The sequence below is a fragment of the Microcebus murinus genome, chromosome 5, assembly GCF_040939455.1.
Source record: "Microcebus murinus isolate Inina chromosome 5, M.murinus_Inina_mat1.0, whole genome shotgun sequence".
NCBI lineage: Eukaryota > Metazoa > Chordata > Mammalia > Primates > Cheirogaleidae > Microcebus > Microcebus murinus.
In genome coordinates this window covers 57,530,993-57,549,391 of record NC_134108.1, presented here as the reverse complement: position 1 = coordinate 57,549,391, position 18,399 = coordinate 57,530,993, and the positions used below count along the sequence as shown (strand labels likewise).

The 18,399-nt window shown below is 36.2% G+C and overlaps 2 protein-coding genes and 1 non-coding gene across 5 annotated transcripts in view; all 3 read right to left on the bottom strand.

The window, feature by feature from the left end:
* PNISR (PNN interacting serine and arginine rich protein) overlaps positions 1-5,933 on the bottom strand; it is a 28,433-nt gene extending 22,500 nt beyond the window's left edge. For both annotated transcript variants that reach the window (XM_012738830.3, XM_020287061.2), the window contains exon 1: positions 5,831-5,933. The gene's annotated coding sequence lies outside the window, so the exon portion shown is untranslated. The remainder of the gene's footprint in view (positions 1-5,830) is intronic.
* The window catches only part of USP45 (ubiquitin specific peptidase 45), a 224,715-nt gene that overhangs the window by 1,751 nt on the left and 204,565 nt on the right, over positions 1-18,399 (bottom strand). For both annotated transcript variants that reach the window (XM_012738824.2, XM_076003101.1), the window contains one exon: positions 5,831-17,656. In XM_012738824.2, the coding sequence (XP_012594278.2) occupies positions 17,526-17,656 (131 nt within the window). In that variant the 3' untranslated portion in view covers positions 5,831-17,525. The remainder of the gene's footprint in view (positions 1-5,830; positions 17,657-18,399) is intronic.
* On the bottom strand, positions 8,874-8,991 carry LOC142871187 (U5 spliceosomal RNA). The gene has a single exon (XR_012919451.1). It is a non-coding gene; the product is annotated as a U5 spliceosomal RNA (small nuclear RNA).

Genomic DNA, 18,399 nt, shown 5'->3' with positions numbered 1-18,399 from the left:
CCACTTCTGTTCAACTCTATTTTCTTCTCCAGAAGCAATCTAAGACTTATATAGATTTCTTTTTATCTTTGAAAGAATTCTTTAGTCTCAGTTTGTCTTGCTGTTCCTACTTCTCATAATATCATAGGTTGAAGTTCCCTTCCAAATTTCCTCATGCACAAAGAGTTTTTTACTTGCATATTTTCAAGAGCTTGAGTTGTATTACTTGTAGTAATTTTTCTGTTATGTTTAAACAAAAACTTGTACTTTTGCTATGTTTTCCAAAGCTTTCTTCCCCAAAATTTTAATGGAAGCTACTATTCAGGTAGTACAGTGTTTGATACACCCAGGCTGAGAAAAATACAGAAAGAGATGCAAAACTGAGAAGCAGAGCAGAATTAAAAAAAAAGTAAAGGAGGTGATAGTAAAGTCAAGTTAAGAAAGAAGTTAGGGACTATTTAATAAAGTGCTTTCATTAAATCTGGAGTGGAGAAGCTTGATTTGGCTACCGAGGATGATTCTTGGGTGAGAGTGTAGATGTAATACCAAAGTTAGTCTCTTTGAAAACAATTTAGCATTACAGTATCTGATTATCAAAATTATAAATGCATATCCTTCTGATCCAGCAATTCCCCTGCAGGGACTTAAACCATAAATGAGCATACTCATGTCATAACTCAAATATCTGCAGCATATTTTCTTACAGTAAACATCTGCTCTCAGTGACATTTAATGAAAGGCAAGTAAGTTAAATTAGAGTGAACTGTATAGTGGATCCCTATTCTACCATTAAAACAAATAAAGTAGATTTTTATAGGCTGACATGTATTGATATACAAACTGTTAGTACGTGAAAAGAATTACATGAAACATCATAAAAAATGATGCCACTGGAGGCTTTTTCTTTTTAAGAATGCAATTATAAATAGAAAAATTCCTAAGGCAACCTCAAACTCCTGGGCTCAAGCAATCCTGCCTCAGCCTCCCCAGTAGCTGGGACTACAAGCATGCACCACCATGCCAGGCTAATTTTTTCTATATACCTTTAGCTGTCCAATTAACTTCTTATTATTTTTGTTAGAGATGGGGGTCTCGCTCTTGCTCAGGCTGGTTTCGAACTCCTGACTATCAAAGATCCGCCCGCCTTGGCCTCCCAGAGTGCAAGGATAACAGGCATGAGCCACCTCGCCTGCTCGCCCCACAAAATCCTTTTAAAATTGGTAAGCTCTAGGAATTAGAAACAGGAATCAGGGAACTTCGATTTACTTTATCTCTTTCCGTATTCTTTTCTTTTAATTTTTTTATTTTAGTGTATTATAGGGGTACATGTGTTAAGGTTACATATATTGCCCATGCCCCCCTTCTCCCTCATCTTTCTGTATTCTTTGAATTATTTTACCTTGAGTGTACAGTTTTAGAAATATGTAGACTTTAAAAGAAAAAAGAATCAAAGGAACCTGATGAGCACAGTCTATAATGACTTGTATAAGTAATAAAAATCATCTAACTGTGAGACACTGGACAAATCACCTAATCTCTATTTCATTTTCTTACATGATTTAGAGTACATTTCTATAATGGAATCCACAAAACATACCTCTGGTCAGGAGAACTAATTTTGGAGTCATGCTAAATTTTGTAGAAAAGAAACATTTTAGGGAAGACTTGGTATAAAACTAAGATTATTCAAATATTTAATATAAACTTTTATATTTGTTTTAGCACCTAGCACAATGCTTAATAAGGAGTTTCATTAGCTGTTTTTTAAAATCAAAGAGCAAGATTATAAGTGATCTGATGGTAAGGATTTAGAAGCCCTACTCTTTCTTCCTTCCTCTTCACCATAAAATCTTTACTGCTTACAAACTTAAAAAATGCAATATGTGAAAAACAGAAGGAATACAAAGGCGCACCACACCATAATAAAAAGATATATATTTTAAAATTTCACTATGGCTCAATAAAATAACATAAATTTGTACCAATAAAAATGCCATTTACATATTGGTTTAATAATGGTTTGGAAAATGTTGGTAAACTGTTAAAGATAGGCAGGCATTTGCTACTCTCTATTTCTGCATTGTCTGAAAGCTTCCATAATAAGTTAAAGATGATGTACAGTTCTTCTTAGAGTCTGTACTGAATTCTCATGTTTTTTGTCTTAGCTCAAACAAGAATCTTCTTGAGGGCAGAAAAAAACATAATAATTTGAATTCTCCATAGTGCTTTGTTCATACTAAGTGGTTAAATGTTTTATTCATTCACTGAAATATGTCATCAAGTAAATACTTTAACATTAAATCATGAATATGACATTTTAATACTGCTGTGATTTTGTAACATCAAAAATTGACTCCACATTATTCATTCTTCCTTTAGACTTAATTTTAAAGACTGCTACGTTCAACTTTTCAAGTTTGGAGAAATTTGATTACTGATGAGCCAGGATGCAAGACTATATTTCCTATATTTCCCTTTACAGTGTCAAGTTAACTGTTATTTTCTTGGAAAACAACTGGGATTTGGGAAGAACAGAAAGATCAATAACCAAGGTTTATATCAGATTATCAAAACTACCACACACTGCTAGAAAAAAAATTAAGCTATCCCCAGTGTCATGGATTGAACTGTATTAGTGAAGTCCTAACTCCTGATACTTGTGAATGTGTTCTTGTTTGGAAACAGGGTCTTTGTAGATGTATTCAAAATAAGACGAGGATATATGCGCCGATTAGGGTGGAATCTAATCAAATGTCTAATGTCCTTATAAGATGAGAAGAGATACAGACAGAGGGAGAATGCTATGTGACTACAGTGGCAGAGATATGAGTGATGGGTCTACAAGACAAGAAACACCAAGGACTGACAGGAACCACCCACCAAAAGCCAGCTAGAGGCAAGGAAGGATCCTCTCCTAAAATGTAAGATAGCATGGTAGCATGGCCTGCCAAAATCTTGATTTCAGATTTTTAGCCTTCACAACTGTGAAAGAATAAATTTGTGTTGCTTGAAATCACCCAGTTTGTGGTAATTTGTTAGGATATCCCTAGAAAACTAATACAACCAGAAATGATCATTTATCTTATCCTTTTTTTTTTTTTTTTTGAGACAGAATCTCACTTTGTTGCCCAGGCTAGAGTGAGTGCCCTGGCGTCAGCCTGGCTCACAGCAACCTCAATCTCCGGGGCTCAGCGATCCTACTGCCTCAGCCTCCCGAGTAGCTGGGACTACAGGCATGCGCCACCATGCCCGGCTAATTTTTTGTATATATATTTTTAGTTGGTCAATTAATTTATTTATATTTTTGGTAGAGACGGGGTCTTGCTCAGGCTGGTTTCGAACTCCTGACCTTGAGCAATCCGCCTGCCTCGGCCTCCCAAAGTGCTAGGATTACAGGCGTGAGCCACCACGCCCGGCCCTATCTTATCCTTTTTTTAAATGGCTCTATATTACTTCAATGCTTTGATGTTCTTAAAGCAGCTTGTTTAAATGACAATCATTAATATTTGCAAAAGCCACTCATAGACTGTGTAACAAGGAAATGAATGAGAATTAAAATGTAGTATTTTAAAATTCTTAAGCATTAATTGCAAAATCAAAGAAATACAGAAACACATCTATCCTTTGATGCATACGATGAAATGCTTCTCACATCAGACAGAAAGCTCCGAAGAGATAGAAGGGACAAATTTCCTAGGGAGAATTCCAAACAAATTATGTAAATACTCCACCCTAAAAGAAGGGGAGCACAACTCTCCACTCTTTAAGTGTGGCCTCAGGAAAGTAACTTCCCTCCAAAGAGTACCATATGAAAGAGGAGGGGAGTAACTTTACAGAGGAGAACCTAACAAACACAGCCTCAGGCAGGTGATCAAGGTCAATATCAACATAAGTGACCTTGATAGTATATATCCTCAGTAGCAGGTAATGAAAAGGGCACTTCTGTGATCTTCATCTCTAAAATCCATATACCTTTTCAATCACGAGAAAAACATCTGGCAAATTCCAATACTAGGGCATCCTACAATATTACCTTACCAGTAGTCAAAAATGTCAAGATCATTGTATTAGTTTGCTAGGGCTGCCATAACAAAGTACCATAGACTGGGTGGCTTAAACACCAGAAATTTATTTCCTCACAGTTCTAAAGTACTGTAATCCTAGCACTCTGGGAGGGCAGAGGAAGTCGGGTCATTTGAGCTCAGGAGTTTGAGACCAGCCTGAGCAAGAGCTAGACTGTCTCTACTAAAATAATAGAAATTAGCTGAGCAACTAAAAATATAAATATAAAAAATTAGCTGGGCATGGTGGCACATGCCTGTAGTCTTAGCCACTTGGGAGGCTTCAGGCAGTAGGATTGCCTGAGCCCAGGAGTTTGAGGTTGCTGTGAGCTAGGCTGACACCATGGCACTCTAGCCTGGGCAACAGAGACTGTCTCAAAATAAATAAATAAGGGCTAGAAGTCCAAGATCAAAGTTTCAGCAGGGTTAGTTTCATTCTGAGACCTCTCTCCTTGGCTTGCAGATGGTTGTCTTCTTACGTCTTTACAGTAGTCTTCCCTCTGTGTCCTAATCTCCTTATATGGAAATTAGGATCCACTCAAATATCTTGTTTTACCGTTCTACCTCTTTAAAGACCCTTTCTCCAAATACTGTCACATTCTGAGGTACTGAGGTTAGGACTTCAAGATATGAATTTTGGAGGAGAAACAATTCAGCTATAATAGTCTTCAAAACTAAAGAATGCCTGAGGAAACTGTCAAAACCAAGAGGAGCCTACAAAGGCATCACAACTAAATGTAATGTGGTACCCTCAATGGGCTCCTGGAACAGAAAAAGGACTGTATGTTAAAAATTAAGGGAACAGGAATAAATTATTAACTTTAGTTAATAATCATTTATCAATACTGACTAATTGATTGTAACAAATGTACCATACTGACATATGTAATAAGAGAAGCTGTGTGTTGTGAGTGGTATATGGGTACTATCTGCTCAATTTTTATGTAAATAAAAATGTTTCTAAAAAATAGTCTATTAATAACTTTAAAAAATATAGAAGCTCTTAAATACATATTTAAAGAATTGATTTACTGTCACTTTCCCTATAGCCCTTTGACACTTTACAAAAAAATTCTACAAGTCAAATCTTTAGTGTTCTGGTTTGTTTTTGCCTAGCTGCATTCAAATAAGAAATCCAAGTTTATTTTGTTTTATTTGGGGGCGGAGGAGCAAAGAAGATTAATGAGGAACTGAGAGCTTAAACTAGAATGTTTGCAACTTAAATCCACAATCGAAATTTGTCCAGTGACCAATTTGTTCAGATGACGATACTACCCACCACATAAAGCAACCGAAAGACTGGATACTACCTGTTTCATTCGTGAAGCTCAACACATAATGCTCGTCACTGGACAAGAACACATAAAAAAATCCAAACTAAGGAATCGCGCCTGCGTATTCGGAGCCACACATGGTAAAAGCTCCAGGTCCGGAGCCCCCGCCTCCCCCGCCCTCTTACACCCCTTCCCCATAAGGGGGTTCCCACTGCGCACGCGCAGTCCTTAACGGCCGGTCAGAAGCCCAACAATTAGTCCCTTCTCATCAGAGAGAAAACTCTTAGAATGAGGGGTCGTGAGCACTCTCTTTAATAGTGACATTTCCTTTTCAGCAAAAGCACCGCTTTGATTTAGGAAGTCAGGCGGACGCCGCTACTTTAAGGGAATGAGGTTCCAGCGGTCGCGCCAAGCTGCGTACGCAGGCTGATTAAGTTATGCCACCCTCGCCTCAGAAACCAAGAAGATTGTAATGGTCCGAGAAGTGCCCACGTGTGAATGTTCTCCATCACTTACCCACTCTGGTTCCGGAACACCCTTGTCCCCACCGTTCCTGTAATACCTCTCCAATCCTTTCGATGCTTCTACTTCTTCACGAACAAGACAAGATGGCGCCCGATTAGTCTCACCCGGAAGTGAATAATAATAACATCCGTTCGTCATCTGAAGCCATACCACTTCTCATCCTGGTATGTGAGCACGTGACTATACCGGGCTGGTATTTGTGGAGGCCATTTTTGTTATGGGCAAACCCACCTCAAGTCTCATCGAGGCCAGGCAACTGTCTGAACATTCCTGCACATTACTTCTTAATGTAGCCGATGCTATGCCCGATTCCTTTTAATCTTTACAGTGTGCAGAAAGCCAAAAGCGTAAGTGTTCTACGTAAAGGGCTCCCGCAAGTTTTTTTCTTTAGCAACGCGATCCTCCTTTAAACGGACGTACATTCTCCCGTAGGAACCTTTAGCTGCTTCAGAAAAGAGACTGAGTTCGCGAAGCAACTTTTAGACTACGGAGGGGCCCTAGGGTCAAACTGAACCAACTCTGGCCAGTTGCTGGGTGCGCCAGGAGCAACGTTTCAGGCAGGCCAGAACCTGGCCCGAATCTTATCGGAGTACTCCAGCCTGGGATGCACGGGGCGCTTTCGAGGGTTCCATCTCAAGGAAACAGTACGTTTGTGAAGGTGTACGGTCTAGATCGGTAGCGAAAGCCGAGACCTTAGCTGACCCCGCAGCGGTCGTTCTTTGTTAACCTCAAAACATCGCGCCCCCTCTCGGGGACATTTGTTCAGATCCGCTTCGCCCAGCTAGTCCCGGTATTTCATTCTTTCCCTGTGACCTTTAGGGGAAAGTGGCGCGGAGATCTAGTTTCTCTCAAGCTACTCCTTTCCTTCAACTGTGGCTTCCCGAAAGGACGTATGCAATTACACTCTCCGAAAAGAATACTTTGATTTCATGTGTTTTAATATGAACAGCGTTCAAGTATCAAAAGTACCAATTTCCAGGCTAGGAGCGACAAGTTTCAAGAAAACGAAAAGGTTCCAAAGATACAGTATGTATTTCTTAACTAAATCTTGGAAAGTGTCTCTCCAGAAAGTAACATGAAACTTTTGGGTAACTGAAAACTATACTAAGTATCTAAATTGTTTCATTGGGAATTGTTGTGTAAAGGAAATAGTAAATTACATTAGAAACAAAATAGTAAGAGTACAGCTAGGTGGATAAAGAAAATATAGATGTGAGAATAGAGATGCCTTTTGCATAAAATTCAGTCTTCCTCAACACTAGAAACCCAGATACTCCTGGATTGGCGTGAGGATAAAGTCCTTAGTAGCTAAAGATCTGCCTTTCCTCAAATCCAGATGGCACTCAGAATAAAATTTTGGGAGGAACCTTCATTAATTACACCTGACCACACCATGATGTTGTTAGGGATGGAAAAACAAGGGGTAATGGAATGATAGGGGCAGAAAAACAAGGAGGAAACAGGTATATAAAACAGTAAGGAGGAAATTGTTATAGAAGAATAACCAGGGTAAACAGTTATTTCAGTCTTAAAGAATGGGGTGATTAGACCGTGGAACACTGACCACCAATCAGAAAACAGAAAAACACCATAAACGGTGACATATAGGAGAAAAGAATGACTGGAACATAAACTTTATGTTATGTCCATACCTGAAAAATTCACACCCCCAAAACACATGACATACAGTCATAAGTAATTATAACTGGCCTTTACATCAACATAAACTACTAGCATATAAAAGGAGGAATTTTAGAATTAATTAGGGTCTTCTCCGCTCCAGACAGACCCATTTCCCCTTAGGAAACGTCTTTCACTTTGCACCCTTAAACTTTCCTTACAATAAATTCTTCACTTGCTGAGTGTTTGTCATCTCTTTCCATAGTGGGGGCCAAGGCTTGTTATTCTTCCAAGCCTAGAGCCCAAGAACTGGGGCAACACTTCAAAGTCCAGCCATGGACTGAACAGGACCGTGACAATGTGAATTCATGAGGATACTATTGGAGGCAAAAGGAAAGCTCTATTTCTTTGACTCTTTCCCTAAATTTCCATTTAGCACAAATAAGACTACTCAACAGTCTAATATGATATTAAAAATCACTTTATGGAGCAAAAACTATAAAGACATAGATTACATGTTATTAGTAGTTATCTCTGATTTTGCTCTGTGATATGTATTTTCCAAGTTTGTTTGCATAGGGCCTGATTTTTGAGTTTATTTCCCTGAGAAACATTCTAATTAGAAAAATATTCTGTTTTCTTAGAAAAACAGAATGGGGAGTAATGGTTTAATGGGGAGTTATGGTTTAATGGGTACAGAGTTTCAGTTTGGGATGATGAAAGAGTTCTAGAAATGAATAGTGAGGTTTGCACAATGTGAATGTACTTAATGCCACTGAATTATACACCTAAAAATGGTTAAAATGGCAAATGTTACATATTTTATCTCAATAAATATAATGGAGGATAAATATTTAAAGCTACTATGCTACAAGCAATTAAAAATTGCAACTCTTTATTTTTAAGAGATGAAGTCTTGCTCTCTCATGCAAGCTAGAATACAGTGGCACAATCATAGCTCATTGTAACCTTGAACTCCTGAGCTCAAGGGATCCTCGTGCCTCAGCCTCCAGGGTAGCTGGGATTACAGGTGTGAGCTATATACCATACCCAGCCAAAACTCTTTAATTCTTAAGTAATATGGATACTTAAGCATTTCTTAGAAAGTAGTGAGAGAATCTGGCATAATGAAGTATGAGGAAGACAAAAATTGCCTTAGTTATTTAACAATGGACCATACTAGACAGGCATTGGCCATTTAGGTCAGATTGGAGAAAAGCAAGGTAAACCTAGTATGTTCAATGACTACATGTTGTTACCTCAAATCTTTTGTGATCCAAACTGTTTCTGTACTTAATTCATTTGTATGAGATGGTAAATATTACCACTCACTAATATCTGACTTTCCACAGACTTATAGCACACAAAAGACTGCATTTCTAAGCACCCCTTAAAGTTAGGGAGGACTTTATTTAGCTTTGCCTAAGCAAGACCTCAAAAAAATTTGGTTACCAACTCACAAATAATCCTCTCCATGGAAATCTTTCGTAAAGGGTGAAAGATTTGTCCCTTCTAGGGAGGGCTTTATGAATAAGTTCTGGCCAATGCACTGTAGGTTAAGTGATGAAATCACTTCTGGGCCTACACTTACAAGACTTGGTGCACTGTTACCAGGCTGCATGTTTTAGATAATGCAGCTACAGGTTTGGAAATCCTCTATCAGCCTGGATCACCGAGTTGTTTTATGGGAAACAGTTGCAAGAAAGATCCCCAAATCTGTAAAGGACTTTGTAATGACCACAAAATAAGCCACTGAGATTCTGGAGTCACTTGTTAATACAGCAGGAGGCTAACCTATTTTGAGACAAATATAGATACTGATAACAGGAGTTGGGTGCTGTTCAAATGAAGAACCTAAAATATTAAGGTTACTGAGTATGAAATGTCTGATTTCCTTAAGTACTAAGTTTGATAGTTGATATCTCTGACATTTCGACACTTGTGGGTTTTGGTTTTTTTTAATTGTGAAGGTGCATCCTCATTCTTTCAAAAGCACATTTTGGCTTGTGATTATCTTTATTTATTTATTTATTTTTGATACAAAGTCTCACTCTGTTGCCCTGGCTAGAGTGGCCTGGCATCAGCCTAGCTCACAGCAACCTCAAACTCCTGGGCTCAAGTGATCCTCCTGCCTCAGCCTCCCGAGTAGCTGGGACTACAGGCATGTGCCACCATGCCCAGCTAATTTTTCAATATATATTTTTAGTTGGCCAATTAATTTCTTTCTATTTATGGTAGAGATGGGGTCTCGCTCTTGCTCAGGCTGGTTTTGAAATCCTGATCTTGAGCGATCTGCCCGCCTTGGCCTCCCAGAGTGCTAGGATTACAGGCGTAAGCCACTGCGCCTGGCCTTTACAATTTTTTTAAGAGCAAATTTTATGAAACCACGTATAAGACAAAAATTCATGTTATTTTTGAATTTGAGTTCCATCATGGAACTAATGTAGTGCAGACAGCTTGAAATATCAACAAAGAGTTTGGGAAGGATGTGGCTAATGAACACAAAGTACGTTGACAGTTTGAGAAGTTCTGGTGATTTTAATCTTGAAAAAGAGTCATGTAGGTGACCTGAGACCAAAGTGAATAATGAGCTGAAAGCTGTAGTGGAAGCGAATCCATCTCAACCGATGTGTAGAATTAGCAGCAAGGTTTGATGTTACTATTCAAACAATATTGGACCATTTGAAACAAATCAGAAAGGTAAAGAAGCTGGATAGATGGGTACCACATGAATTAAATGTCAGAAGAGAAATCATCTAGAAGCTTGCCTTTCTTGCTGTCACGACATAAAGGCAAACCATTTCTACACCATATCGTTATGTGTGATGAAAAATAGATTCGTTTTGACAATTGCAAGAGTTCAGCACAATGGTTAGATAAAGATGAAGTACTGAAATGCAGTCCCAAACCAAATATTCATCACAAAAAACAGCTAATGGTGTCTGTTTGGTGGTCCTACACTGGTATTATTCACTACAACTTCATGAAAGCTGGTCAAATGATGACAGCAGATGTCTACTGCAACCAGTTGGATGAAATGATGATGCTTGTGATGAAGCAGCCAAGATTAGTCAATAGAAACAGGCCAATCTGCTTGCAAGACCACATGTTACAAAAAACAATGCTGCTCAAACTATAGCAACTGGACTTGGAAACTCTCTGTCATCTACCGTATTCACCAGACTTTGCACCAACTGATGACTTCTTGCAAGGAAAAATATTCAATTCTCAACAAGCTGTGGAGAATGCCTTTTGCGATTCACTGCCACTCACTTTCCAGGCTTTTTCACTGCTGACATAAGCAAGCTACTGTTAAGAAGGCAAAACTGTCAATAGTTTAGGCACATACTTTGATTAACTGTACTGCTTCTTGTTTGAGATATAATAAATGTTTGATTCAAAATCAGACATTTCATATTTAATGACCTAAATAAAAGCATTTGCTTAGAGGTTGGCAGACAAAACTAATCTTGGAAGCTAGAAACATGGCACTTCACATTATATAGCAGTAAAGCATTTGATATTACTATTATGCATGACAAGCTGGGAGGTAGATAATGTACATAATGAATTTTGAGCTGGGGAAGATGTTAAAAAAAACAGATGCTAATGTGTGGTATGTGCTATTGGATGCGTTTGACAAAGTATCATAAGAGTAGAACTCAGGAAAAAATGTTTAGCTTATGAAAGCCAAAATGAGGGAATAGAGGAGACAGAAAAATGTAGAGCCTCACAGCATTGGGTTTCTCAACTCCAAGCAGTAGGAGATAAACTTGAGGAAACTTTTAAGTGACAACGTATCATTAAAACTCAGTCTTGCAGCAAAGATAATTAATGCTGCAAAATTTTTCAGTGGGTTAATTAAGGATGTGGAACCTTAAGTTTTTCCTCTTGGGGAAAAAAGTGCCTCAGGTTAAAAATGTGGCTAAGAGTATGTCTCTTCTATCAAAGCTTATAATGTATCTGTAGTAAAGTCAGGAGAGAGGTGTAGGGCAAGGAAAGCAAAGACATATAGCCATCCCAAAAACTGTGTATCTCAAAAAACTCTGGTAGTTATTGACATATTAATCTGACTGGAAACAGATAAGCGGCCTACTAAATTTTTAAGAGTTATACTGAAAAAGAAACCATAAACCTTGGCTAAAAGAACTTGTGACTATCCCAAATTTTAAAAACAACAAAAACAAAAAAACTTCAACCCTCAATCATCTAGAAAATGGTCTCAAAAAAGTGGGATTCCCAAGGGTGTCATATTCCCCAATAGCCATTCAGATGTAGCCATGGGGGTTAATTAAAAAAGAAAAAATGATTCTGCCAGAGGATGGAGTCTGGGGTCAGTGAACAATGAACAACGGAATTCTTCCTAGAGAAGTCTAATCATAAACATACCCCATGCCCAGCCTAAGGGACCCTGACAGTTTCTCCCATACTTTTCTCCCTTTCTGAATCAGAATGTTTATTGTGGTTATGGTTCCATTTGTTCTACCACTGTACATTAAATATATGGAAAACAGAACATATCGTTGGTTCCTAGGGTCTCTAAGACACTAGGAACAACATTCAGATCTGATATAGCCCTTCCAGAGAGCCTGATCTTGGAGGATAAAACTTTACCTGGATAGGACTTTTGGACTGCATCCCTTGAAGAGGGAGTCACTGTGTTTCATGTGTAGAAAGAAGAGTGAGTGGAGTATTTGCTGACCAGAAGGGTAGGCTGTGATAGAGATAGTAAACTCACATATATCCCTTTCTCTTTTCTTCTGGAGCCCATGGGAGACTTACTCTTTCCTATCCATTCTTCTTTGCAATTAGGCACAATCACATGACTACTTCTGTTCAATAAATTGTGACACATCGAAGATGAAGAACTTAATTGCTGGTACAGACCCTTTATTCCTCTATTTCCCTGCCACAATGGGAAAGCCTGGTGTTGAAATGGTAGAGCCACAATACTGACTCAGCCTGGATTATAGAGTCATCAGTTGGAGAACAGTCCCCTTTGCAGATTGCCAAGACTCACAATGAACTTTGAGAGAATATGAAATAATTTTTGTTATGCTAAGCCATCAGGATTTGGGGTTATTACTGTAGCATAACCCAGTCTATCCTAATACATCTGGGAATGCAAAGATTTTGGATATTTCTGCTTGGGTACAATTTAAAATATGTATGAAAATGGCCTCAGGGGAGGCCATTTCTCAAAGGTCCATGAACCTTTGAGATTAAAATCAGTCTTAAAATGATAGTCTTAAAATTTAAGACCATATAAAAATTGGGGACATATTTTCCTGGAAACATACAAATGTCAATATTTCCCTTTCCAGCCTCTATATTTTCAGAAGAGATGGCCACAGAATTGAAACCCTACTGTTTCCAACATTCAGCTTTCTCTTTGGGACTATCAGGACTAATATCATGATATCATCTTATTCCTAGGGTAGCTTTCATCCTCTGGACCTTAATTTCCATATGGCTCAGTAGGCAATATTGCTTGATTTTTCTCTGTATTACCATTTGACAGATCTTTTCCTTACTCCTTACATTAGAATGTCTACTTCCTCATTTATGTAGATTTCTGTCTTGTGTTCTCTGTTGTATCCCTAGTGGGTACACATAGCAGGTGTTCAATAAATAATTAAATGATTAAACAAAAGATGGTATATAACTTTCATCATAATCTCAAACAGCTTCATAACCCTAAAAAAGGTTAGGTACAAACAGGTAGATAAAATATTTCTTAATTATCCTATTAAATAACTCAAATATTTTGAGAAACATCTGAAATGATGAAGATTCACCTTTGGTAGATACTGAAATCTGAGTGAAAGTGCCCAAAATAAGATATTTTATTCTGAAATAGTAAGTTTCTAAAATATGAAGGATATTTTGAATATAGCAAGCTGCTATGGACTGAGTATTTATGCCCCCACAACATTCACAAATGCCTAATGTGAAGGTATTTGAAGGTAGGGCCTTTGGGAAGTGATTAGGTCATGAGGATGGAGCCCTGATACATGGGGATTACTGCATTCATAAAAGAGGACCCAGAGTGATGGATCCATTGCCCCCTTTCCCCATGTGAGCACACAGCAAGAAAACACTGTCTGTATGAACCATAAATGGACCCTTATCAGACACAGAATCTACTAGCACCTTGATCTTGAATTTCCCAACCTCCAGAACTGTGAAGAATAAATTTTTATTGTTAATAAGCCACCCAGCTTGTGTTCTTTTGTTATAGCAGCCCAAGTGGACTAAGACATATACAAATACAGATAAAACACTGTCAATGTTCATTGCAAAAACTCCAGGACCAATATGTAACATAAGATAAATAAGAATTTAATATTTAAATGCATGTTTATACAGTAACAAAATAATGCTCAATAAGTTACATAGCTATTTTCTAAAAACTGCAAAAAAAGTGAAGATAAAACACAGGAATCACTTTTATTACTCAAAATTGAAAATATAACCATATTTTAAACAGATTTGAACTGATGATTTCTGTACAAACAAAAACATTTTAAATATGTAGAAATATTCTTTCTTAATAATGCAATAGATACTACCTAAGGCTCAATTTTATTGCACATATTTGGTTTAGGCTTATTTGATCAGGTATCATGCAGAAAAATAAATTATTAATATGAATTTTTAAAAAGTAGGCAGGATGTTATTTTGTACTAGAAAAATTAGATAAAGGTTGATACATGTCATAGCTTAATCTTCAGGAAATTTTGTTTAGCTATTACATAATCACTGATTAAAATCATCACACATGCAGAGCTAAGAGCTAAATATAGTAAAACAGCCCTATTGATACACTTAAAATAAGAACAGGTGTCCACTACTCTTTGAATTGATATCAACTATCACTCTCCTTGGCCACCTAAAAAGGTGGTCCTCACAATTTTTAAAAGCATTAAATGACAAAATCTTAAGTATGGACATATATTTCATTATATCAAGAATATTCACATAATTGGCACATAATCATCATTTTAAATATGAAAAAATTAGGGAGAACTGGGGTAAGACATACCCTGTAAACTAATTTCTAAACAAAGCCAGTGTAACTTCTCTTTTACTTAAATTCATTTGTTCAAACACAAATGTTTTGATGATCTGTAAACATTCTTATTTATTTGTACTGTTTCCTGAGGTAATCTGGAAACTATTGTTATTACAGTAGCCTCACAATTTAATATCCCTGCAAATATGCTTTGGAAATATTCAAAATAAAAACAAATTTACCAAGGTGGGAGGGTAGCTTGAGGCCAGGAGTTCAAGGCCAGCCTGAGCAACACAGAACAACCTAGTCTCTACAAAAAAAAAAATAGAAAAATTTGCTGGGTGTGTGGTGGTGTGTGCCTGTAGTCATAGCTACTTGGGAGGCCAAGGTAGGATTGCCTGAGCCTGGGAGTTTGAGGTTGCAGTGAGCTATGATGATGCCACTGCACTCTAGGTTTGGCAATAAAGTGAGACCCTGTCTCAAAAAAACATATATTTTTCTTTAAATGTAGACCCGTGTATAATTTAACATGCTTTCTCTATTACAAAAGCTATCTTTAGGAAATTCTTAGATATGAAAATTAAATTTCCCTGTCTTTCAGAAGACAAGGAAAAAGTGTTTATCAACTCTAGGCCATAAAAAAACAGATTTCTGGATTAGCTCATTTAACACTAAGGAAATGAAAACAAAAGTATCTTATCTGCATGGAACTTCTGGAATAATATCTAAACTCTATATAGGTCTTTCCATTTTAAAAGATGTTAAAGTAGTCAGCATAATCAGGTATAGGTATCTTTCCAAATATCTATCTTCGAAACAAGAAACACGTGACCATCCAATGAAAAGTATACACCTCTTAATAGTATCTTTTCTAAAAGAAAACTGAGCTGATCTAATATTTATTATTATACATTTATTTGGGGGGGATGGGATGGCAATTGCTATTACCAAGAGGGCTGACCTGAATAAAGAAATTTAATATTTTTCAAAAAATTCACTGCTCTGGTACTGAAATCTTCAATGTTAATGAATTATAATGAAACAGAAAATACTGTAAACTACCTTTCACAGGACAAAACCTGATTTTGTATATTAATTTATAAGGACATATTTCTCAATTATTTCACTGTTAAAACAATCAAGAAAAACACTATTGTTGAAATTTCAATAGCTTACAAACAATTTATAAAATGACATTTTTAAGCTCTGTATCTTGCATACTATTACCATCTTTAACAGAAATCACAATTCTATTCCTTAATATATCAGAAGGCAACACTGGCAACCTTGATAATGTTATGTATACTTACAACATGTTAAAAAGAGTCAGTCTTGGTTAAATATTTCCACATATTATCTTCAGCTGCTATTATTTTTACTTCCTAAGAGGAGAATGAACTGGGACTAGGCACTTATCCAGCACTTGCTTGTAGTATCATTCATTGCCACTAATGATTAGGATGCTTGAACCATGCAGTTATGTTTTGATTCAATAATATGACACTGAAGTAGCTACTATTTTTTAAAAACTTAAGCCTAAGTAATAGTAATATTTTTCATGCCAAGTTTTAACAGCTTAATAATTTGTATTCTAAAGGGGAAAAACTATCAGTTTTGCTATTATTTATTTAAAAAGAAACTCGGAAATGTCAGCTTTATGCCCCATTGAAAGCTAAATCCACTGAACTTATTAATGATGCTTGAAGACAAAAATAATCTCAAAACCCCCGAATCATGTTTAATATTTACTGAAATATGGAGGTAAAAAATGTTCTTCTTAATATAATCCTCTAACACAAATATAATTTGATAATTTATATATCAAAGGTATCCTATGGTCCCATACAGATTATTGACTCCTAATTGCCAATTCTACATGTTATAACTATTTATATTTGACCTTGGCTAACTAGTTGCAAATTATCCTTAACTCTACCATGAATAGGCTGCAAATGATATGTTAATGAAATGTCTTGATGTATTTCCAGTTCTCAAAACTTCAAATCAAGATAATCAATATATTATGTGTAAACCCACACTACTGAAATTACAGTGATACCTTTTTAACACACCACACACTAGAAAAAATTTTTTTTCCTTGGGGCCATGGTATTTTATTATGAAAATAGAATAAAAACCTTGAAAACAAAATAATTCTAATTTAATGAAAAATTTGCTATTGCCTTCTATTCACTGAATTCACATTTTTAGAATTAAATTGTAAATATTAATTATAATAGTAAGAACATCAACAAATAAGATTTTCATGAACCAACTGCAGGGTTTTGCCCAGGTTTTGCTTTGTGAGGCCCTGGGCTTAAAACTAGTGTGAGTTAAATATAACTCACATGGTAGTGAATGTGTTAAATAGCTGAATCATATAAAATATGACAAGGTCACTATGCCATATTAGGTATTACTTAATATAATTATGTGTTATAGCAATGTTTCCCAAACAGTAGTACATATATACCACTAGATAGCCCTGAGATGATTTTAAGTGGAGTAGTACATGGATGAACAATCTTTAATAGTTATATGTTTATTAGAAAAAATAGCAAGCACATGAAACATGGAATATTATTGCTCAAAACAAGGCTAAGGTTACAAAATTAAGGCTAAAAATGTTAAAAAATAAGCACACAGTGGCACAGAATATATATGAGATCAGGAAGGTGGTATTACATTTTAGGAAACATTGTCATAAGGAATGATTTGATTTAGACAATGTTGTTTCTGAATGTTTGTTAATAATGGACCACATCATAAAAGGGTTTCCTCTCCTACAGTAAATTCTGGGGTTTTTCTGTCACCCAGGACAAATATTTTGAAAAATGTTTTTACATTTATTTTAAGAATATAAATTTGAAAGCATTGAATAAATTTAATTTACTTTAAAAGGGTTCACCAAAATGGTAAAAAAAGTTCAGGAGCATTTGAGGGACATGATATTCTTACAGAAGAAAGAAGACTACAAAGGCACATTATATATTATGGTTATCATTGCAGCATTCAAATAAAAGTGACCTAAATAATCATTACCATTAATAATTATAATACTCTTTCATAAAAAAGAAGGTAAGCTTGTGCACTAAGTGCTCTTGATTCTGGAACCACTTGCACATAAGTGTCACTAATATGGACCCACTGGCCTGCCAATTCACTGTCAGATTCTTTCAAACCTAACAAAACAAAAAGTACAATTTTTAGATCAGTATGATTTATGTTCTTGCTCCAAATTATAAATAGTAGTGTATTCATTACAAACCATATTTATCCAATGCTAAATCTTACTGCAGGAGTTGTTTCCTCTTAGGTTAAGCATTTTCCAAAATAAACTAATTCTTTCAAAACATAAATATTATAGGGATAATAATTATCTCCACTTAGTAACACTTAACATGTAGTGAAATATGAGCCTTAAAAATACTTAATTGCTCAGGGAAAAAAATCATTTTCACTCAAACAGAAAAAAAGGAAAGTTAAATGACCCATAAACAAAGCCAGCAAATTTTCAACTCCAACTCAGGACCCGGTATGTCTTAAAAAAATTTTTGGTAAAATATCACTCCACTGTAATACATGATGACTCAGTACCTTGAAAAACCGTGTGTCACTTTATATCACCTAGACAGGTATAGTATCATGATATTTAAGATTCTCTAATCACTCTTAGAAATAATTCGCACTTAAAGTGAATCTACTCTGGTTATCTGTAAAATAATAACTTATCTAAAAGGAAGAATTTGTTTATAATAACAAAATAAACTTAACAATGACAAAAAATAAAACTATAGGCCAATAATCTCTGATGAACATAGATGCAAAAAACCTCAATAAAATGCTAGCAAACTGAATTCAACAACACATTAAAAAGATTATTCAGGGCCAGGCGCGGTGGCTCAAGCCTGTAATCCTAGCTCTC